The following is a 23,482-nucleotide window of genomic DNA, read 5'->3' on the forward strand; positions in this document are numbered from 1 at the left end:
ATATTCTTGATGATCAACCCTTAATACTTTGCAACATTCCCCTCTTACTTCCACTCAGTCGCTTTACTTCCACATCCTCTCACATTTAGTGACCCTATAACTAAGGTTTGAGGGACCAATGGTTTTCAAGTTGTGAAAAATGAGTTTCAGACTCTGGTGTAGGGCTCTGGTCCCCACTAAGCGCCATTTTTGAGGTATCTCTGTGATTCTAGGAGCAGTTCCCTCTCACTCAGCCCGGGGCTAAGACGCAAGGACATCGATCATTTCAGGACGCCGCCCACTCCCAGGGGGAGGCTGAAACTGCCCTGCAATTTGCTGGACACTTCCTGGGTGTCCACTCACCTCTACAAGCATCTCCAGGAGGACACAACTGAGTCCAACAAGCGGTTGGTCGTTTTCTCATCTACTAGAGTTTTTTAACTGTTGGTTCTGGACCCATAAGTGGGTCGCCGATCTGTTTTCAGTGGGTCTCAGGTTCTGCTTTGGCAAAAAAAATGCTAAGAAAACAAAAATAACCGATGGTCAAATATATTTTTTAACAGTAGATGGCGATACTGCCCTGAGACTAGTATAGTTTGTCTAAACTGACACTGTAATCTGTTTTTATTGCAGTCAGTGGGGACCGGAACCCCCAAATTTTTAACTTGCTAGCATCTGTAGTCGACTGCGGATAATGGACTGCGGTCGCACAGGTGCAGTTCATTGTAGGTGAAAAGAATTAGATTTAAATACCGCCACACAAGACATATTTGTCGGCCTGTAATGTGGGGATAATGGACCGCGGCCACAACTGTGCATTTCATTTTGTGGCGGGAAAGAACGGTACACCTTTCAACTAAAGTGCCCTGTGCTGGTCTCCGTTGGCAACAATAAGGGATTGGGATAATGGATTGTGGCCGCACAGGTGCTGTTCATTTTAGGGGAAAAGAATTCAATCTAAATACCGCCACACAAGACATATTTGTCGGCCTGTGCTGTGGGGATAATGGACTGCGGCCACAACCGTGCATTTCATTTTGTAGCGGCAAGAACGGTACACCTCTCTACAAAAGTGCCTTGTGCCGGTCTCCGTTGGCAACAAGAAGGGATTGGGGATAATGGATTGTGGCCGCACAGGTTCTGTTCATTGTAGGTGAAAATAATTCAATATAAATATCGCCATACATGACATATTTGACGGCCTGTGCTGTGGGGATAATGGACCGCGGCCACAACCGTGCATTTCATTTTGTGGCGGGCAAGAACGGTACACCTCTCGACAAAAGTGCCTTGTGCCGGTCTCCGTTGGCAACAAGAAGGGATTGGGGATAATGGATTGTGGCCGCACAGGTTCTGTTCATTGTAGGTGAAAATAATTCAATATAAATATCGCCATACATGACATATTTGACGGCCTGTGCTGTGGGGATAATGGACCGCGGCCACAACCGTGCATTTCATTTTGTGGCGGGCAAGAACGGTACACCTCTCGACAAAAGTGCCTTGTGCCGGTCTCTGTTGGCAACTAGAAGGGATTGGGGATAATGGATTGTGGCCGCACAGGTGCTGTTCATTGTAGGTGAAAATAATTCAATATAAATATCGCCATACATGACATATTTGACGGCCTGTGCTGTGGGGATAATGGACTGCGGCCACAACCGTGCATTTCATCTTGTGGCGGGCAAGAACGGTACGCCTCTCGACAAAAGTGTCTTGAGTCGGTCTCTGTTGGCAACAAGAAGGGATTGGAGATATTGGATTTTGGCCGCACAGGTGCAGTTCATTGTAGGTGAAAAGAAATAAATATGAATACCACCACACAAGACATATTTGACGGCCTGTGCTGTGGGGATAATGGACCGCGGCCACAACCGTGCATTTCATTTTGTGGCGGGCAAGAACGGTACACCTCTCGACAAAAGTGCTTTGTGCCAGTCTCTGTTAGCAACAATCATCTCATTTTGCTTCTTTGTTTATCTTCTCATTTCTCTCCCTCTCTTTTTCGCTTGGTTTCTCTCTCTTTCTATCTCTATCACTCATTTTTTTCTCTTTCTTACTCGGCCTGTCTCTCTCTATCTCTCTCCCTCTCTTTTTCTTTCTTTTTCTCAGTCTCTTTCTCTCCCCTCTTTATTTCTCTCTCATTTTGCTTCTTTCTTTATTTTTCTCATTTCTCTCTCTCTCTCTCTCTCTCTCTCTCTCTCTCTCTCTCTCTCTCTCTCTCTCCTCTCTCTCTTTCATTTTATTTCATTCACTTTCTCACTCTCTCTCTTTTTTTCTCCATCTCTCTGTCTCTTTCGCTCTCTTTTTTTGCTCTCTCTCTCTCATTCTTGCTCCCTCTCTCGTTGGTTCTCTCTTTCCCCTTCTCTCTTGTTTTCTCTTTCTCTCTCTCTCTCGCTCTTATTTTCTTTCTCCCTCTCTCTTTCCCAGTCTCTTTCTCTCTCATTTTGCTTCTTTCTTTATTCTTCTAATCTCTCTCTCTCTCTCTCTCTCTCTCTCTCTCTCTGTCTCTCTCTCTGTCTCTCTCTCTGTCTCTCTCTCTTGCATTCTCACTTTATTTCATTCACTTTCTCGCTCTCTCTCTTTTTTCTCTTCATCCCTCTGTCTCTTTCTTTCTTGCTCTCTCTCTCTTTCTTGCTCCCTCTATCGTTGGTTCGCTCTTTCCCCTTCTCTCTTGTTTTCTTTCTCTCTCTCTCCCTCGCTCACTCTTATTTTCTTTCTCCCTCTCTCTTTCCCAGTCTGTTTCTCTCTCCTTTTTATTTCTCTCTCATTTTGCTTCTTTCTTTATTCTTCTCATCTCTCTCTTTCTCTCTCTCTCTTGTATTCTCACTTTATTTCATTCACTTTCTTGCTCTCTTTTTTCTCTTTATCTCTGTCTCTTTCTCTCTCTTTCTTGCTCTCTCTCGTTGGTTCTCTCTTTCCCCTTCTCTCTTGTTTTCTCTTTCTCTCTCTCTCCCTCGCTCACTATTATTTTCTATCTCCCTCTCTCTCTTTCTCAGTCTCTTTCTCTCCCCTCTTTATTTCTTTCTTATTTTGCTTCTTTCTTTATTCTTCTCATTTCTCTCTCTCTCTCTCCTCTCTCTCTCGCTTTTTCACTTTATTTCATTCACTTTCTCTCTCTCTCTTTTTTTCTCTTTATCTCTCTGTCTCTCTCTCTCTTTCTTGCTCTCTCTCTCTTTCTTGCTCTCTCTCTCGTTGGTTCTCTCTTTCCCCTTCTCTCTTGTTTTCTCTTTCTCTCTCTCTCGCTCACTCTTATTTTCTTTCTCCCTCTCTCTTTCTCAGTCTCTTTCTCTCCCCTCTTTTTTTCTTTCTCATTTTACTTCTTTCTTTATTCTTCTCATTTCTCTCTCTCTCGCTCTCTCTTGCTTTCTTACTTTATTTCATTCACTTTCTCACTCTCTCTCTCTTTTTTTCTCTTTATCTCTCTGTCTCTCTTTCTTGCTCTCTCTCTTTCTTGCTCTCTTTCTAGTTGGTTCTCTCTTTCCCCTTCTCTCTCATTTATCTCTCTTTCTCTCCCTCACTTTTTTTTATTTCTCCAGAACAGTTTAATTTGCTTTCAGGCAGCGCACTCGTATGAAAACCTCCCGTCATTAAAGCTAGCAGTAGTGTCCCTCGCGATGTTCCTGTTAGCAAGCCAGTCTGATTGAACATCCCGGCAACTCCGAAGATAACACTGCCGGCTGCCAAACTCTTTACGTGACCTATTTCCGACATTTTCTTTTTTTTATGTAAAGCTTCTCGGAACGGAACCGCTCTCCATCCCGGAATCGGCGTATCCCCAATCGAGGTCAGGGCTTTTGTCTCCCGTTTGAAAGAGAATCGGTCACTTTGTCATCAGTCACTCAACAGCGTGGTCATGTTCTGTCACGCTTCCCATGACAATTCCGTGAACACGCCGGTAATTTCCTTTTACTTTACACCAGCGATGCCAGATTCGGGTAATAAAACCAACAAAATCACAATCAAATGAGATATGGTCCCACTCCAATGCAGTGATTGACAGAGCAGGTAGAAAAGATCCAACAGGGTATTATCACCATCTATTATTAAGGAGTACAATTGACCCTTTGCAGGACAGAGCAAAACAGAACGGGAGACAGAAAATGCAATGAGCCAGCACCCGCAAAACCCACAACCCACCCTTAAGTAGCGCACACGCAAATTAGCTGATCTACTGCAGCCGTGCCCAGCGGGCGGGGCCAGCCGGTCACCACGGCGACCATGCTGGACACGACAATTTTATTGTATTGTATTTATTTATTCAGCCAGTATAAACCATAAACATGATATATACAAGAAATCATTTGATAAATGATAAAATGATAGAAGAAAGAAAGAAAAAGAGAGGGAGAGAGCGTGAGAAACAAAAGAGATAAAAAGAGAAGTCGTGAGAGAGGGGGGAAGAAAGGGAGAGGAAGAAAGAAATTCACAGAGAAATAGAAAGACGGAAAGAGAGAAAAAAGAACAGAGAAAAGAAAGCGTGAAGGGTAGGAAGAGAGAAAGAGAAAAGAGACAAAGAGCAACAAAAGAAGAGAGAGAGACACAGAGGGAGAAAAGGGGTGAGAGAGAGAGAGAGAGGGAGGAAGAAAAGGGGTGAGAGAGAGGGAGAAAAGGGGTGAGAGAGAGAGAGAGGGAGAAAAGGGGTGAGAGAGAGAGAAAAGGGGTGAGAGAGAGAGAGAGAGAGAGAGAGACGGAGAAAAGGGGTGAGAGAGAGAGAGAGAGAGGGAGAAAAGGGGTGAGAGGGAGAGAGAGAGAGAGAGAGAGAGAGGGAGAAAAGGGGTGAGAGAGAGCGAGAGAGAGAGCAAGAAAGAAAGAAAGAAGGAAGGAGAGAAATACAAGTACAGTGTCTTTGTTCGAGGCGCCTGGCTTAGGCAACATCAAGTGGACATATTTCAACCTGCAGCATGTTTTTCTCTTGCGCTTCTCTGAGCATTGTCTCGCGGGCCGGATTCAATCTCCTAGCCGGCCTGATCTGGCCCGCGAGCCGCCTCTTTGACACCTGTGCTTTAGAATATCAATAGCATTGACAGTCCATGTGAGGTTAGCTGACAAGTAAGTACCCATTAATTGACAGTGGCACATGCGGGGTAAGCTTAGTACGGAAATCTATTATCATCTCCTTGACCAACATTTGATAACAGATTACTCTCATGACACCAGGTGGAAAGTGAATCCATTTCTGCTCGGTACAGTGGGACCGCGCTACTTCGCGGTACCACGTTCGCGGGTTCAGAGCTTCGCGGGTCTAAAAAATAATAATGATAAGCATTTTTGAAGGGGCGTCGCTACTTTGCAGATTTTCACTTTTTGCAGGTGGTTTTGGTCCCCATTAACCGGGTCTAAAAAAAAAAAATAATAATAATAAAATAAAATAATAAAAAACAAAAAAAACATTTTTTTTTTTTAAGCATTTTTGAAGGGCCGTCGCTACTTCGCGGTTCCACATTCACGGGTTCAGAGCTTTGCGGGTTTAAAAAAATAATAATAATAAAATAAAATAATTTTAAAATAATAATATAATAATAATAATAATTTTTTTTAAGCATTTTTGAAGGGGCGTCGCTACTTTGCGGATTTTCACTTTTGGTGGTTTTGGTCCCCATTAACCAGGTCTAAAAAATAATAATAATAAAATAATAAAAAAACAAAAACAAAATTTTTTTTTTTTTAAGCATTTTTGAAGGCGTGTCCCTACTTTGCGGATTTTCACTTTTCGCGGGTGGTTTTGGTCCCCATTAACCGCGATAACCGAGGGATGACTGTATTCAGTTTCGTCTCCATTCGAAATAAAGCCAGTAACCGTGGTGACGTCTGCATATTTAGCAAATACTGAATGGTCAGAATTGGGTTGACAATCATGTGTTAATAGGGAAAACAAAGTTGGAGACAATGGACAGCCCTGAGGCGTACCAGTGTTGAGGACAATAGAACATGAATCTTTCTCACCAACGGACTGTTCTCTATTGAGAAGGAAATCTAAAATCCAATCTGATAGTAAAACGGGAAAATTGAGGTCATGAAGAAGTAGAAAATGCAGTTTGGAAGGAATAATAGTTTTAAAATCTAAACTAAAATCTCTGAATAAAACCCTAACGTATGAATTGAGTTGAGTTTGAGAACCCTGCTTTACCCGGGTTCCCGGATACGTCCGCCGACGGGAACAAACGAGTTTTTGAAGATGTTTTCCATCTCGTTAGCCATCCGTCCGGTTTCTCCCCACGATCGGCGGCCATCGAGCAGGTTAAAGTGACCTATTTCTAGAAGACCCAGCTTCGGAACACCTCCGATTCCCCTACCCGCAACCCCCTCGCATCTGTCCTCTCTTTCTTCCCAGTTGCCATGGTTACACAGTCTCATCTCTGGATAGGAGTAGTGTGAAACGGGAAACTATCGTGGTCAGGATGCCCAACCGAGAGACCGATCCAATATATTTCTTTAGGTATCTGTATACGTACGGATATTTACAGTACATGTTATATATTTTTTTAAATAGAATACTTCAAAATCACTATTCAAGTAGTACGATATATTACATACCTTGTTTGAAGCACTTTATTTGATATTTGATTTTGTAGTTTTACTGTTGATGGGGTTTTTTTTTGTGTGTTTTGTAGTATGTCTGCACTCTGTAGTATTTCTGTGGATTTTTTGTCGTATTTCTTAGTTTGTTGCAGTATTTCTGTGGTATGTCCATAGAAAAACGTTTTGTTTTATAGCTGTGGTATTTTTTTAGTAGTTCTGCACTCTGGTTTTTGTAGGATTTCTGTGGTATTTTTGTCGTAATTCTTTGGTAGTTTGTTGCAGTATTTCTGTAGTATTTCCGTAAAAGAACCTTTTGTTTTATATCCGTAGTACTTTTGTAGTAATTCTGCACTCAGATTTTTGTGGGATTTCTGTGGTGTTTTTGTCGTATTTCTTTGGTAGTTTGTTGCAGTATTTCTGTAGTATTTCCATAGAATAATTTTTGTTGTATTTCTGTAGTGTTTTTGTAGTAATTCTGTACTCTGACTTTTGTAGAGATTTTGTCGTATTTCTGTAGTATTTCCGTAAAATAACTTTTTGTTTTATATCCGTAGTATTTTTGTAGTAATTCTGCACTCTGATTTTTGTAGGATTTCTGTGTTTTTTTTGTTTTTTTCTTTGGTAGTTGGTTGCAGTATTTCTGTAGTATTTCCATGGAATATTTTTGGTTGTATAACTGTAGTATTTTTGTAGTAATTCTGCACTCTGACTTATGTAGGATTTCTCTGGTATTTTTTTCGCATATCTTTTGGTAGTTTGTTGCAGTATTTCTGTAGTATTTCCATAGAATATTTTTGGTTGTATAACTGTAGTATTTTTGTAGTAATTCTGCACTCTGATTTTTGTCGTATTTCTGTGGTATTTTTGTAGGATTTCTGTGGTATTTTTGTCGTATTTCTGTAGTATTTCCGTAAAATAACTTTTTGTTGTATATCTGTAGTATTTTTGTAGTAATTCTGCACTCTTATTTGTGTAGGATTTCTGTGGTATTTTTGTGGTTTTCTTTAGTAGTTTCTTGCAGTATTTCTGAAGTATTTCCATGGAATATTTTTGGTTGTATAACTGTAGTATTTTTGTAGTAATTCTGCACTCTGACTTTTGTAGAATTTCTGTGGTATTTTTGTCGCATATCTTTTGGTAGTTCGTTGCAGTATTTCTGTAGTATTTTCATAGAATTTTTTTGTTGTATATCTGTAGTATTTTTGTAGTAATTCTGCACTCTGATTTTTGTAGGATTTCTGTGGTATTTTTGTCGTAATTCTTTGGTAGTTTGTTGCAGTATTTCTGTAGTATTTCCATGGAATATTTTTGGTTGTATAACTGTAGTATTTTTGTAGTAATTCTGCACTCTGATTTTTGTAGGATTTCTGTGGTATTTTTGTTTTTTTCTTTGGTAGTTTGTTGCAGTATTTCTGTAGTATTTCCATAGAATATTTTTTGTTGTATATCCATAGTATTTTTGTAGTAATTCTGCACTCTGATTTTTGTCGTATTTCTGTGGTATTTTTGTCGTATTTCTGTGGTTATTTTGTCGTATTTCTGTAGTATTTCCGTCAAAGAATTTTTTGTTTTATATCCGTAGTATTTTTGTAGTAATTCTGCACTCTGATTTTTGTAGGATTTCTGTGGGTTTTTTTGTTTTTTTCTTTGGTAGTTTGTTGCAGTATTTCTGTAGTATTTCCATGGAATATTTTTTGTTTTATATCTGATCTTTGTAGGATTTCAATGTTTTTTTGTCGTTTTTATTTAGTAGTTTGTTGCAGTATTTCTGTAGTATTTCCATGGAATATTTTTGGTTGTACAACTGTAGTATTTTTGTAGTAATTCTGTACTCTGACTTTTGTAGAATTTCTGTGGTATTTTTGTCATATTTCTGTAGAAGAACTTTTTGTTTTATATCCGTGGTATTTTTGTAGTAATTCTGCACTCTGAATTTTGTAGGATTTCTGTGGTATTTTTGTCGTATTTCTGTGGTATTTTTGTCGTATTTCTGTAGTATTTCCGTAAAAGAACTTTTTGTTGTATACCTGTAGTATTTTTGTAGTAATTCTGTCTGATTTTTGTAGGATTTCTGTGGTATTTTTGTCATAGTTCTGTAGTATTTCCGTAAAAGAACTTTTTGTTGTATATCTGTAGTATTCTTGTAGTAATTCTGCACTCTGATTTTTGTAGGATTTCTTCGGTATTCTTATTGTTTTCTTTGGTAGTTTGTTGCAGTATTTCTGAAGTATTTCCATAAAATATTTTTTGTTGTATATCAGTAGTATTTTTGTAGTAATTCTGCACTCTGATTTTTGTAGGATTTCTGTGGTATTTTTCTTGTTTTCTTTGGTAGTTTGTTGCAGTATTTCTGTAGTATTTCCATAGAATATTTTTTGTTGTATATCTGAGTATTTTTGTAGTAATTCTGCACTCTGATTTTTGTAGGATTTCTGTGGTATTTTTGTTGTTTTCTTTGGTAGTTTGTTGCAGTATTTCTGTAGTATTTCCATAGAATATTTTTTTTGTATATCTGTAGTATTTTTGTAGTAATTCTGCACTCTGATTTTTGTCGTATTTCTGTGGTATTTTTGCCGTATTTCTGTAGTATTTCCATCGAATATTTTTGGTTGTATAACTGTAGTATTTTTGTAGTAATTCTGCACTCTGATTTTTGTAGGATTTCTGTGGTATTTTTGTCGTATTTCTGTAGTGTTTCTGTAAAAGAACTTTTTGTTTCATATCTGTAGTATTTTTGTAGTAATTCTGCACTCTGATCTTTGTCGTATTTCTGTGGTATTTTTGTCGTATTTCTGTGGTATTTCCGTAAAAGAACTTTTTGTTGTATATCTGTAGTATTTTTGTAGTATTTCTGCACTCTGATTTTTGTAGGATTTCTGTGGTATTTTTGTTGTTTTTATTTAGTAGTTTGTTGCAGTATTTCTGTAGGACAAAGGGACAATAAGGGGAAAAGTTGGCAACGGAAAAGCCTGCTCACGGGCCGTAGTTTGCCCACCCCCGGAGTAGCAAGAGGTAAAACGAGGGCAAATTCCGACGGTAGTGAAGAAAAAGTAATGGATAAAGACAAAGGGTGATAACGGATAAAGTCTCAAAACAGAGTTGAAACTCCACGTTATCCCCGTATCGAGACAACCAATCCCGAGCCGTTCGTCGGCACATTTATTATCCGGCATCAAAACATATTTACCCGACTCGGATAAGGACACGACGGCACTTGGCATGAGGGTTTATTTTTAGAAATGTTTTGATCTGCAGGATTTACCTCCAGCTTGCGAAATACCGAGGGGAAGTAATACAATTATAGAAACTTGGTTATGCTACAAACAGTCTCTCAAGGCTGGCAATAACAGTGGCTTTCTGCAAAGGCTGGGTGGGAATACAAATATGGGGTAACGGCATATCGCTTTGGTTTGTGTGAACCAACTTCTTCACGTTTTCAAGTTTTATACCCTAACCCAACGTCACTAAAATGATTTTATATCTCAATTTTGGGGAAGATGTGATAATTGTACATTCGTCATTCATTGACTAAAATGTGAGAATAATACCGTAAAATGCTGACTATAGAGCGCACCTGATTATAAGCCGCACCCACCACATTTCGGGAGGAAAACCGACTTCGTACATACACAAGCCGCACCTGTGTATTAGCCGCATGCAAACACATTGAAAATACGCAATACAAACGCGAAATTAACTCATACCCAGTACAAAAAACACAGCCGGCAAAATGAACGGAAAATGATACCGGTACTTAAGGTTTGATGCAGACCTGCAGAGTCCGGGTGCCCGTTGAAAGTAATCCAAGGAAAAAAAGTGTATATTTCCAAAGGTAAGAGTGGGAAAACTATATATCCACAAACACGTCTCACCTTTACTCCACTTCCTGTCAGCCCGCGTTTGCCCCGCCCCTTCTTTCTCATTTGCTCGTTCAAAACATATCAGAATAAGTTTCTAAAATAAATCCATTACAAAAATATACAGTTGCAAATACATATTATACATCGGTTACACATATTTACAAAGAAAGACGGTACACCCAGAGAGTTTTCAAAGCTTTAATAATTATATTATAACTTTCATCCCAAACCGTGCCTGTGAAGGGTAGCAAATTGCTACTAGAAACACGCTCGCAACACAGTTAACATCCCTGTTAAAAAAACATACCGTACTTGTAGTAAGCACGGCAAATCGTCCTCATCTTTCAAGTGCCTTTCTTTTTGCAATTTGCAAGATGAGATTATGTCTACGCTAATTTAATTTGTGCACAAGCTAAGAAGTTGCAGTCTTCCTCGGCGCATATATTCCACCGGCCTAAATCTTACCTTTTGTACTCGAGCGCCGCCGGCGGCCGTTAGAAAAATGACATAAATTGGCCGCATCGATGAATAAGCCGCAGGGTTGAAAGTTTGGGAAAAAAGTAGCGGCTTATAGTCCGGAATTTACGGTAATTGGAATTAGAATTGTCTTAGTTACATAGAGTTCCTACAGTTAAGTAAAATGTTTTCCTTACTTCAAAAGCTTTTATCACCTTGTGAACCGCTCAACCATTCGCCTGAGAAGTATTGTCACCACAGGGGGGAGTAGTATTATAAACCCTTAGTTTTTATCTTCCTCTCAACATTATTTTGCCAATATTTTTTCCACAACTTCGTTTTCATTTTTTTTCATTGTAAATATTATGTCACGGTTGCCATGGCGCCCAATTGGCCCTGCCCGCGTGACGCCAGCTGCAGCTCGTTGACGGATTGGCTTCCCTTCTATTTAAGCTCAGTGCTCTCACTCATCCTTTGTCAGTCCATCAACGAACCTCTGCACCCGTAAGACGTGGGTTTTGACTCCGGCTTCCTGCTTGTGTTTCCTGTCCGGTATTGTTCCCGTCTATTTTGTCCTGTTTAATATCGATATCCAGTTTGGTTCCTGTCTAGTTTGTCCTGTTTAATTTTGATATCCTGTTTTGATATCAATCCTGTCTGTCCCGTTGTTTAATATCAGTTTCCAGTTTTGCACCCGTCTAGTTGTCCTGTTTAATTTCGATATCCTGTTTTAATATCAATCCTGTCCGTCCCGTTGTTTAATATCAGTTTCCAGTTTCATACCCGTCTAGTTGTCCTGTTTAATTTCGATATCCAGTTTTTATATCAATCCTGTCTGTCCCGTTGTTTAATATCAGTTTCCAGTTTTGCACCCGTCTAGTTGTCCTGTTTAATTTCGATATCCTGTTTTAATATCAATCCTGTCCGTCCCGTTGTTTAATATCAGTTTCCAGTTTCATACCCGTCTAGTTGTCCTGTTTAATTTCGATATCCAGTTTTTATATCAATCCTGTCTGTCCCGTTGTTTAATATCGGCTTCCAGTTTTGTACCCGTCTAATTTGTCCGGTTTAATTTTAATGTCGTGTTTTGATATCATACCTGTCCGCCCCGTTGTTTAATATCGGTTTCCAGTTTCGCACCCGTCTAGTTGTCCTGTTTAATTTCGATATTCTGTTTTGATATCCATCCTGTCTGTCCCGTTGTTTAATATCGGTTTCCAGTTTCGCACCCGTCTAGTTGTCCTGTTTAATTTCGATATCCTGTTTTGATATCAATCCTGTCTGTCCCGTTGTTTAATATCGGTTTCCATTTTCATACCCGTCTAGCTTGTCCTGTTTAATTTCGATATCATTTTTTGATATCAATCCTGTCTGTCCCGTTGTTTAATATCGGTTTCCAGTTTCGCACCCGTCTAGTTGTCCTGTTTAATTTCGATATCCTGTTTTGATATCTATCCTGTCCGTCCTGTTGTTTAATATCGGTTTCCAGTTTCGTTCCCGTCTAGTTTGTCCTGTTTAATTTCGATATCCTGTTTTGATATCAATCCTCTCCGTCCCGTTGTTTAATATCGGTTTCCAGTTTCGCGCCCGTTTTTTTGTCCTGTTTAATTTCGATATCCTGTTTTGATATCAAACCTGTCTGTCCGGTTGTTTAATATCGGTTTCCAGTTTCACACCCGTCTAGTTGTCCTGTTTAATTTCGATATCCTGTTTTGATATCAATCCTGTCTGTCCCGTTGTTTAATATCAGTTTCCAGTTTCATACCCGTCTAGCTTGTCCTGTTTAATTTCGATACCCTGTTTTGATATCAATCCTGTCCGTCCTGTTGTTTAATATCGGTTTCCAGTTTTGTACCCGTCTAGTTTGTCCTGTTTAATTTCGATATCCTGTTTTGATATCAATCCTGTCCGTCCCGTTGTTTAATATCGGTTTCCAGTTTCGTACCCGTCTAGTTTCTCCTGTTTAATTTCGATATCCTGTTTTGATATCAATCCTGTCCGTCCCGTCGTTTAATATCGGTGTCCAGTTTTGCGCCCGTCTAGTTGTCCTGTTTAATTTCTATATCCTGTTTTGATATCAATCCTGTTTTTTCCGTTGTTTAATATCGGTTTCCAGTTTGTTCCCACCATTTTTGTCCTGTTTAATTTCGATATCGTGTTTTGATATCAATCCTGTCCGTCCCGTTGTTCAATATCAGTTTCCAGTTTCGTACCCGTCTAATTTGTCCGGTTTAATTTCGATATCCTGTTTTGATATCAATCTTATCCGTCCCGTTGTTTAATATCGGCTTCCAGTTTCGCACCCGTCTAGTTGTCCTGTTTAATTTCGATATCTTGTTTTGATATCAATCCTGTCTGTCCTGTTGTTTAATATTGGTTTCCCGTTTCATTCCCGTCTAGTTTGTCCTGTTTAATTTCGATGTCCTGTTTTGATATCAATCCTGTCTGTTCCATTGTTTAATATCGGCTTCCAGTTTCGTTCCCGTCTAGTTTTTCCTGTTTAATTTCGATATCCTGTTTTGATATCAATCCTGTCCTTCCCATTGTTTAATATCGGTTTCCAGTTTGTTCCCACCATTTTTGTCCTGTTTAATTTCGATATCGTGTTTTGATATCAATCCCGTCTGTCCCGTTGTTTAATATCGGTTTCCAGTTTCATACCCGTCTAGCTTGTCCTGTTTGATTTCGATATCCTGTTTTGATATCCATCCTGTCTGTCCCGTTGTTTAATATCGGTTTCCAGTTTCATAAACGTCTAGCTTGTCCTGTTGAATTTCGATATCCTGTTATGATATCATTCCTGTCCGTCCCGTTGTTTGATATCGGTTTCCAGTTTCGTACCCGTCTAGTTTGTCCTGTTTAATTTCGATATCCTGTTTTGATATCAATCCTGTCCGTCCCGTTGTTTAATATCGGTTTCCAGTTTCGTACCCGTCTAGTTTGTCCTGTTCAATTTCGATATCCTGTTTTGATATCAATCCTGTCCGTCCCGTTGTTTAATATCGGCTTCCAGGTTCGCACCCGTCTAGTTGTCCTGTTGAATTTCGATATCCTGTTTTGATATCAAACCTGTCCGCCCCGTTGTTTAATATCGGTTTCCAGTTGCATACCCGTCTAGCTTGTCCTGTTTAATTTCGATATCCTGTTTTGATATCAATCCTGTCTGTCCTGTTTTTTAATATCGGTTTCCATTTTCATACCCGTCTAGCTTGTCCTGTTTAATTTCGATATCCTGTTTTGATATCAATCCTGTCCGCCCCGTTGTTTAATATCAGTTTCCAGTTTCGCACCCGTCTAGCTTGTCCTGTTTAATTTCGATATCCTGTTTTGATATCAATCCTGTCCGCCCCGTTGTTTAATATCAGTTTCCAGTTTCGTACCCGTCTAGTTTGTCCTGTTTAATTTCGATATCCTGTTTTGATATCAATCCTGTCCGTCCCGTTGTTTAATATCGGTTTCCAGTTTCATAAACGTCTAGCTTGTCCTGTTGAATTTCGATATCCTGTTATGATATCAATCCTGTCCGTCCCGTTGTTTGTTATCGGTTTCCAGTTTCGTACCCGTCTAGTTTGTCCTGTTTAATTTCGATATCCTGTTTTGATATCAATCCTGTCCGTCCCGTTGTTTGATATCGGTTTCCAGTTTCGTACCCGTCTAGTTTGTCCTGTTTAATTTCGATGTCGTGTTTGATATCAATCCTGTCCGCCCCGTTGTTTAATATCTGCTTCCAGTTTCGTACCCGTCTCGTTTGTCCAGTTTAATTTCGATGTCGTGTTTTGATATCAACCCTGTCCGTCCTGTTGTTTAATATCGGTTTCTAGTTTCGTACCCGTCTAGTTTGTCCAGTTTAATTTCGATGTCGTGTTTTGATATCAATCCTGTCCGCCCCGTTGTTTAATATCGGTTTCCAGTTTCGCACCCGTCTAGTTGTCCTGTTTAATTTCGATGTCCTGTTTTGATATCAATCCCGTCTGTCCCGTTGTTTAATATCGGTTTCCAGTTTCATACCCGTCTAGCTTGTCCTGTTTAATTTCGATATCCTGTTTTGATATCAATCCTGTCTGTTCCATTGTTTAATATCGGCTTCCAGTTTCGTACCCGTCTAGTTTGTCCAGTTTAATTTCGATGTCGTGTTTTGATATCAATCCTGTCTGTTCCGTTGATTAATATCTGCTTCCAGTTTCGTACCCGTCTCGTTTGTCCAGTTTAATTTCGATGTCGTGTTTTGATATCAACCCTGTCCGTCCTGTTGTTTAATATCGGTTTCTAGTTTCGTACCCGTCTAGTTTGTCCAGTTTAATTTCGATGTCGTGTTTTGATATCAATCCTGTCCGCCCCGTTGTTTAATATCGGTTTCCAGTTTCGTACCCGTCTAGTTTTTCCTGTTTAATTTCGATATCCTGTTTTGATATCAATCCTGTCCGTCCCGTTGTTTGATATCGGTTTCCAGTTTCGTACCCGTCTAGTTTGTCCTGTTTAATTTCGATGTCGTGTTTTGATATCATACCTGTCCCCCCCGTTGTTTAATATCGGTTTCCAGTTTCGTATCCGTCTAGTTTGTCCTGTTTAATTTCGATATCCTGTTTTGATATTAATCCTGTCCGTCCCGTTGTTTAATATCGGTTTCCAGTTTCATACCCGTCTAGCTTGTCCTGTTTAATTTCGATACCCTGTTTTGATATCAATCCTGTCCGTCCCGTTGTTTAATATCGGTTTCTAGTTTCGTACCCGTCTAGTTTGTCCAGTTTAATTTCAATGTCGTGTTTTGATATCATACCTGTCCGCCCCGTTGTTTAATATCGGTTTCCAGTTTCGCACCCGTCTAGTTGTCCTGTTTAATTTCGATATCCAGTTTTGATATCAACCCTGTCCGCCCCGTTGTTTAATATCGGTTTCCAGTTTCGCGCCCGTTTTTTTTGTCCTGTTTAATTTCGATATCCTGTTTTGATATCAATTCTGTCCGTCCTGTTGTTTAATATCGGTTTCCAGTTGCGTACCCGTCTAGTTGTCCTGTTTAATTTCGATATCCTGTTTTGATATCAATCCTGTCCGTCCCCAAAAAAATATCCCTGGGTGGAAATATTCTTGATATGCACTGTATATAGTCAACTATATCAGTCACGTATGCCCATGGGCATGATCCCAATGACTCAATTCAACACGTACGTAGCGATTTTGGGCTATAAATAATCACACGGTGATTAAAAGCCGAAATTCCCGAGACGTTTCGGTTTTGTCGAAGGTTTATCGCCGGACCCTAGGACTTTTTATGAGAAATATCGAATCTACCGTAAAGGTCATTGTAAATGACTCGCTTCTAATTCCCGTTTCCTTCTCTCCCGCCTCAAGGTGTGATCCGAGTGGGAGGAAGGTCAGCACCCTCCTCGGCGGGAGCTCTCACTTTGCCGGGAGAAGAGGATGGACCGAGGTTCCTTGCACCCGCTTAGAAAAGGGATCGGCAGAGTCCACGCACGCCCGTTCGGTTCCCATTATCCCCTCGCTGCAGGCTCGCGACCTTGAGGGAAGGTTTTCGGATTGCGACGAGCAGATCCCGGAGGGGCGGCTCGTCCCTGCCGCCGGCCCTGAAATCCCCATTAGTCTTTGCCCTCGGACGCCCTCTTCCTCCGCCTTTGAAATCGCCGAGGAACTCCATCAGGCATCAAAGCGGGAAAATCTATTCCATCCATCGGGTTCCGGCGTCACACAGACCGGACAAAGGGGACGCTATTCGGTTTTAAAGACGAGCGGCCAAGGTTATACCACCGCCGAGGACCCCGAACGCCCCTCGGCCGTCTCCAGACACAACGGGGATCGGAGTTGATTGGATTCACATTGCAAAGTTTCGCAGTCCTTTTTGCCGTCTGGCGGGTGAGACCATCTGGGTGGCCACATGGACCAATTCCTGAGTCCGCCTGACAAACGGATTGAACTGAAAACGGGCAAAAGAACCCAAAAAATGGAATAGTATGCCAAAACATTCAGGCAAATGACTCAAAACAAGCACACATTGTGAATAAACTCAAGACAAGAAACTGTGAACCGGAACTAAAACGGAAGAAGATTTAAAAAAAAAAGAAAAACACTATTTAAAGGGAGCTTCTACCTAGAAACCAAAATAGTGTGTCTCTATGTTGTTTCTCTATTGTAAAGAAATGATACGGTATATGTCATCTAATATATGTCACATAGACGTATATATATTTGACATACAATTGTGACAAAATAAAGACTATGATAACAGTGTTAATTAAGGAGCTGCTTGTTCATTGTTGGGGTTTGACAACCGACTCAAAATCCTTCACGGTTCTCGAAACGCTTAACCCTTTACTGTTGGTACACAAAGTCGTGTCAGGACCGGAACGGAGACAGGAACCAATTGGGTTGCGTTTCTCATAAATTTTATTGGAAGGAAGAGAAAGGGTTGCGTCCACGATCCGGGGATTTGCTGGACACGCAGTTCGCTCTGAACGCGGAAGTGGATCTTCCGTGGAGAACGATGGCGGTGTCGGGAACAGAAAAAAAAACGGGTCAGTAGCCGGGACAGGAGAGCAAAAACGTGGTCAGGCCGGAAGCGAGTCGTAAGCCAGGAAAGGAGAATGGACGTGGTCGGGGACAAAAGAGGTCGAAAGCCGGGACGGGGGAGTAGACGTGATCAGTATCAAAACAGGTCGTAGCTGGAGACAGACGGGAGCAAAAACGGGACATGTGGGAGTCGGGGTCGAAAAAGGCTTGCCTAGAATTCACTGAGGTTTGCAGACGGACTGACAAAAGGGGACAGACAGGACTGGGTTCAAATAATGATAGGGAGCCAATCAGAAAGGGGAATCTTCCGTAGCAAGCGATGGCCATGTCAGGGACTGCAAAACTGGTCGGTAGCCGGGACTGGAGAGCATGGTGTGGTCGGGGGTTGAAAACAAATCGTAAGCCAGAACGGGAGAGTAGACATAATAGGGGACAAAAAGGTCGTAGGCCGGGATAAGAGAACAGACGTGGTCAGGAGCAAATCAGGTCGTAGCCGGAGACAGACGGGAGCAAAAACGGGACAGGTGGGAGTCAGGGTCGAAAAAGGCTTGCCTAGAATTTACTGAGGTTCGCAGACGGACTGACAAAAGGGGACAGACAGGACTGGGTTCAAAAACTGACAGGAAGCCAATCAGCGGGCACAGGTGAGTCACATTAGTAATCGTGACTATTATGCCTGTTGCATTCAAGAAAATCAATTTAATTATATCGTGTGAAAGAGGGTTGGGTAGGGTTACTTTAACTGGATTACTTTCAATGACTTTTGGATTACTCCAATAGCAAATATGCTAATAAAAGACAAAAGAAACTAAATAGGAATCAAATGACTCAATTTTGTGCAGGCTTGGGGAGTAACCGAACACATGGAACGGCAAAAAGCTGTTTGGATTGATTTTCATTTTGTTTCTGTCGCATTTGATGTTCGTTTTGCCGGAGATCAAAGCCAGGAGAGAAAGCTTACCACGTGTTGTGAGTCATTATTTTATTCATATTTAGTTTCTTTTGTCTTTTATTAGCATATTTGGTATTGGAGTAATCCAAAAGTCATTGAAAGTAATCCAGTTCAAGTAACCCTACCCAACCCTGGTGTGAAATATTTACTCTAAAACACACGATAATGCTCGTCTCCCTCCGAGGTCGCAGTGAAGTGCTACAGGAAGTGACTTTTGTTCGTCTCTTAACCCTGTCTCTCTTGGCCTCTCCTTACAACAGTTATACTTTTATTGTTTTCTTTTTTCTTCTAAACTTTGCGTCTCCACTTCATTCTCAATGCTCCTACTCTTCGTGGAGGCTAAATGTAAACAAAACACTCTGCCTCTGAGAACGTCACTGCCGCCTAGTGGATTGGAGGGACAATTGCACTTTATTCTGGGAATTGAAAAAATTAAAAAATTCCTAGGGCAGCACGGCGGGGCAGTGGTTAGCGCTTGTGCGGCACAGTTCATGTCATGGGAACCTGTCGTGGGTTCAAATCCAGCTCCATACTTCCTGTGCGGAGTTTGTATGTTCTCCCCGTGCTTGCGTGGGTTTCCTCCGGGCACTCCGGTCTCCTCCCACATTCCAAAGACATGCATTTCAGGTAGATTGGCCGGTCCAAATTGTCCCTAGGTGGGAATGAGCGAATGAGTTGTCTGTCCCTGTGTACCCTGCGATTGGCTGGCAACCAGTTCAGGGTGTCCCCTGCCCACTGCCCGGAGATGGCTGGGATGGGCTCCAGCGCCCCCGCGACTCTAATGAGGATAAGCGGTACGGCTAATGAGATGAGATGAAAAATTTCCTAATGTCAAACGTGCTTGCGCCCTCCTTAACGGAGCCTGGCTCCCACCCAGGGTTGCTCGATCCTCTAATTGAGAACCACTGCTTTAAAGGAAGTCACCTCTTTTTATGAGACAAACAAAACAAATATGTCTTTTAAAATGGGAATCAGGCAGGAAACAGGTCAAAAACAGGTCGATGGCCAGGACAAAGGAGCAAAAGCAGAGACAGGTCCAGAAAAGAGGTCGGCAACAGGTATCAGGCAGAAAACAGGGCAAAAACAGGTCGATGGCCAGGACAAAGGAGCAAAAGCAGAGACAGGTCCAGAAAAGAGGTCGGCAACAGGTATCAAGCAGGAAACAGGGCAAAACAGGTCGATGGAAAGGACGGAGGAGCAAAAGCAGAAACAGGTCCAGAAAAGAGGTCGGCAACAGGTATCAGGCAGGAAACAGGGCTTAATAGGTCGATGGCCGGGACGGAGGAGCAAAAGCAGAAACAGGTCCAGAAAAGAGGTCGGCAACAGGTATCAGGCAGGAAACAGGACAAAACAGGTCGATGGCCGGGACGGAGGACCAAAAGCAGAAACAAATATGTCTTTTAAAATTGGAATCAGGCAGGAAACAGGGCAAAAAACAGGTCGATGGCCAGGACAAAGGAGCAAAAGCAGAGACAGGTCCAGAAAAGAGGTCGGCAACAGGTATCAGGCAGGAAACAGGGCAAAACAGGTCGATGGCCGGAACGGAGGAGCAAAAGCAGAAACAGGTCCAGAAAAGAGGTCGGCAACAGGTATCAGGCAGGAAACAGGACAAAACAGGTCGATGGACAGGACGGAGGAGCAAAAGCAGAAACGGGTCCAGAAAAGAGGTCGGCAACAGGTATCAGGCAGGAAACGGCAAAACAGGTCGATGGCCGGGACAAAGGAGCAAAAGCAGAGACAGGTCCAGAAAAGAGGTCGGCAACAGGTATCAGGCAGGGAACAGGGCAAAACAGGTCGATGGCCGGGACGGAGGAGCAAAAGCAGAAACAGGTCCGGAAAAGAGGTCGGCAACAGGTGTCAGGCAGGAAACAGGGCAAAACAGGTCAATGGCCGGGACGGAGGACCAAAACCAGAAACAAATATGTCTTTTAAGATGGGGAAAAATTACAAAACCTATTTAGGGCCAACACGGAAAGATGCCGAGATTTGTTTGAGATCGATAAACTCCAAATCGAAAGAGACGATTTTGTCCGATAAGGGCCCAGTTGCCGAGGTAGCGCCTCTTCCCCGACTCAATTGGTGTCAGTATCCGTGAGTGGAATAGTAATGTAGCAGGGGACCACAAGGTCCCCCCTCCACGTCCCCACGCCAGATGGCCCCGAAGATTAGCGAGGCAGCAAGACGGCGAGTGCGCACTGCTGCAAGACTTGTGTCCAGTGGCCGTGTAAAACCCCAAAATACTAATCTATTACTTGAAAGTGGGTACGTTTACATGCAGGCAATAAACCAAGGGACTTTCGGTACTGTTCCAGGGATGTCGAGCTCAGTCTGGCTCTGGGGCAGTGTTCCCTCTAAACTCGCACAAGAAAATCTAGCCAGCGCACAAAAATCAGGGCTCGAAATTGCGAATTAAGAAGCCAATTAAGTCAAAGTTACAGTGCATGAAGGTAAAAATATTCGGGTTCCCCTGACGTTGTGTCCTAAATGCAGTATTTTGAAATCGAGTCGAAGTAGAACGAAGTTGAGTAAAGTTAGTAGAGTTTGTCGAGAACCGGCTTCTTCGGCTCGGCTCACTAAAAAGAACCGGCTCTTTCGGGTCCCAAACGGCTCTTCGGGTTGTTTTTGCTTCTTTCATCCCAACATGACCAAATATTATGTAAAACTATGCACAAAACGACTTAAAAGAAGGGGGGAATAGAAGAAAAAAGAAAAAAGTACCAAAATGAAAAAGTAGTGAAAAGCTGAGAAAAAAAGAAACAAAAGGAGGAGAAAAAAGAAGGAAAAAAATAGAAAAAGCCAGAAAAAAAGAAACGCAAGAAATGTAGGAAAAAAAGTACATAGAGAACAAAAAAAAGTAACAGCTTGGAAAAAAATAAACACAATGAGATTTTTTTTAAAGGAATTTTTAAAAAGTAGAAAAAAAACACGGAAAAGAAAAAGTTTGTGTTGCATTCAAATTTCCAATTATATCAAGAGAATCTTGTTGCCAGCTTTGGACATGTTTGATAATGATATAGTTGCCACACTTGGGATTGCCGTTGCTCACTGTTGTTTCAAGCGTTGCTCACCGACTTTGTGTGACACGCTCAGACCCGTAAGGAAAATTAGAGGGAACATTGCTCTGGGGCCGAATCCAGATCAGTAAGAGAATGTCAACTCCAAATTTAACAGTTGAGTTCATGTAGTTTTACACCTGAACCAATCCACCACGCTATATGAACTTAATACTGTCCTCTAGCGGCCGGAGAGAGCAATTGGTTTGAATTGATTGATTGTGATCCGAACACGGAAGTGGATCTTCCGTAGCGAGCGATGGCGGTGTCAGGAACGGAAAAACTGGTCGGTAGTCGCGACTGGGAGAGCGAGACGTGGTCGGGGTCAGAAACGAATCGTAAGCCAGAACGGGAGAGTAGACGTAGTCGGGGACAAAAAGGGTCGTAAGCTGGGACGGGAGAGCAGACGTGGTCGGGATCAAAACAGGTCGTCATTCGGGACGGGAGGGCAGACGTAGTCGAGATCAGAAACGGATCGTTATTCGGGACGGGAGAACAGACGTGGTTCGACATCACAACAAATTGTAATTTGGACACACTTGCGTTGTGATTCTCACAAATTTTATTGGAAGAAAGCGACAGGGTTGCTCCCACGATCTGGTGTTCGCTGGATGCGGGAAGCAGGTCGCTTTGAACGCAAAAGTGGATCTTCCGTGGCGAGCGATGGCGCTGTCGGCAACAGAAAAACGGGTCAGTAGCCGCGACAAGGGAGCAAAAACGTGGTCAGGAGCGAGTGGTAAGCCAGGAAAAGAGAGTAGACGTGGTCGGGGACAAAAAGAGGTCGAAATCCGGGAAGGGAGAGCAGACGTGGTCAAGTTAAAAAATGCGTCAAAGACGGGAGCAAAAAACAGGACTGGTGGGAGTCAGGGTCGAAAAAGGCTTGCCTAGTATACACTGAGTTTCGCAGACAGACTGACAATTGGGGACTGGGTCCAAATAGTGACAGGGAGCCAATCAGAAGCCGCGGATGGCGGCAAATGAGCGGGCACAGGTGAGTCACATCATTTTGTGTTTCCTTGGGTTGTCTCTGTGATATTAAAATTGGTTTGATGATTTGAAACTTTGTGAGTGATTAATATACAAAAACACAGAAACCAGAAAGGGGGTAGATACTTTTTCCACAGGACTGAATTCTAGCCAAGCCTTTTTCGACCCTGACTCCCACCTGTCCTGTTTTTGCTCCCGTCTGTCTCCAGCTACAACCTGATTTGCTCCTGACACCGTCTGTTCTCTTATCCCGGCCTACGACCTTTTTGTCCCCTATTATGTCTACTCTTCCGTTCTGGCTTACGATTCGTTTTCAAACCCCGACCGCACCTTGCTCTCCAGTCCCTGCTACCGACCAGTTTTTCCGTCCCTGACATGGTCATCACTCGCTACGGAAGATTCCCCTTTCTGATTGGCTCCCTATCGCTATTCAAACCCAGTCCTGTCTGTCCCCTATTGTCAGTCCGTCTGAGAACCTCATTGTATATTAGGCAAGCCTTTTTTGACCCTGACTCCCATCTGTCCCGTTTTTGCTCCCCTCTGTCTCCGGCTACGACCCCTTTTGCCCCTGAACACATGTGCTCTCCCGTCCCGGCCTCAGACTCGTTTCTGACCCCGACCACACCTTGCTCTCCCAGTCCTGGCTACCGAACAGTTTTTCCGTCCCTGACACCGCCAAAACTTCTGGTAAACGTTTTGATACTGATCACGTCTACTCTCCCGTCCCGGCTTTCGACCTCTTTTGTCCCCGACCACGTCTACTCTCCTTTCCTGGCTTACGACTCGCTTCCGACCCCGACCACGTTTTTGCTCGCCTTTTGGCTACTGACCCGTTAAGAGACTTTGACTGCTGACTTAGAATGACAGACGCTGACAAGGACCCTCCCGGAAGACGTGTCGACCCCTCGACTGCACTGATTGCCGGGCAGGACCGGGTCAAGGAAGCGGTCAACCCTATCGGCCTCCGGGAATACCGACCGGACAGATTTCATACGGACCTCACAGACTTCTTTTATCCCCGCTATAGTTTGACATTCCATACACGCAAGCTGTCACTTGGCTTGGGTAACACTTTTTTGTTCCGATCCGAATATAGCGCCCCCACTCGAAGAACATTTTGACACATTGCCATTTTTCAGGCTTCAAACAGA

The 23,482-nt window shown here is 42.3% G+C and overlaps 1 protein-coding gene across 3 annotated transcripts in view; it reads left to right on the top strand.

The window, feature by feature from the left end:
• Nucleotides 1-17,064, top strand: part of nrg3b (neuregulin 3b) — a 422,858-nt gene extending 405,794 nt beyond the window's left edge. For 2 of the 3 annotated variants that reach the window (XM_088323856.1, XM_088323855.1), the window contains 2 exons: nt 213-386; nt 16,167-17,064. In XM_088323856.1, the coding sequence (XP_088179982.1) occupies nt 213-386; nt 16,167-16,638 (646 nt within the window). In that variant the 3' untranslated portion in view covers nt 16,639-17,064. The remainder of the gene's footprint in view (nt 1-212; nt 387-16,166) is intronic. The other variant, XM_088323857.1, reaches the window with a different exon arrangement.
• The last annotated feature ends 6,418 nt before the right edge of the window (nt 17,065-23,482 follow it).

Source organism: Urocampus carinirostris, chromosome 19 (genome assembly GCF_059441175.1).
Source record: "Urocampus carinirostris isolate Australia breed hairy pipefish chromosome 19, RoL_Ucar_1.0, whole genome shotgun sequence".
NCBI lineage: Eukaryota > Metazoa > Chordata > Actinopteri > Syngnathiformes > Syngnathidae > Urocampus > Urocampus carinirostris.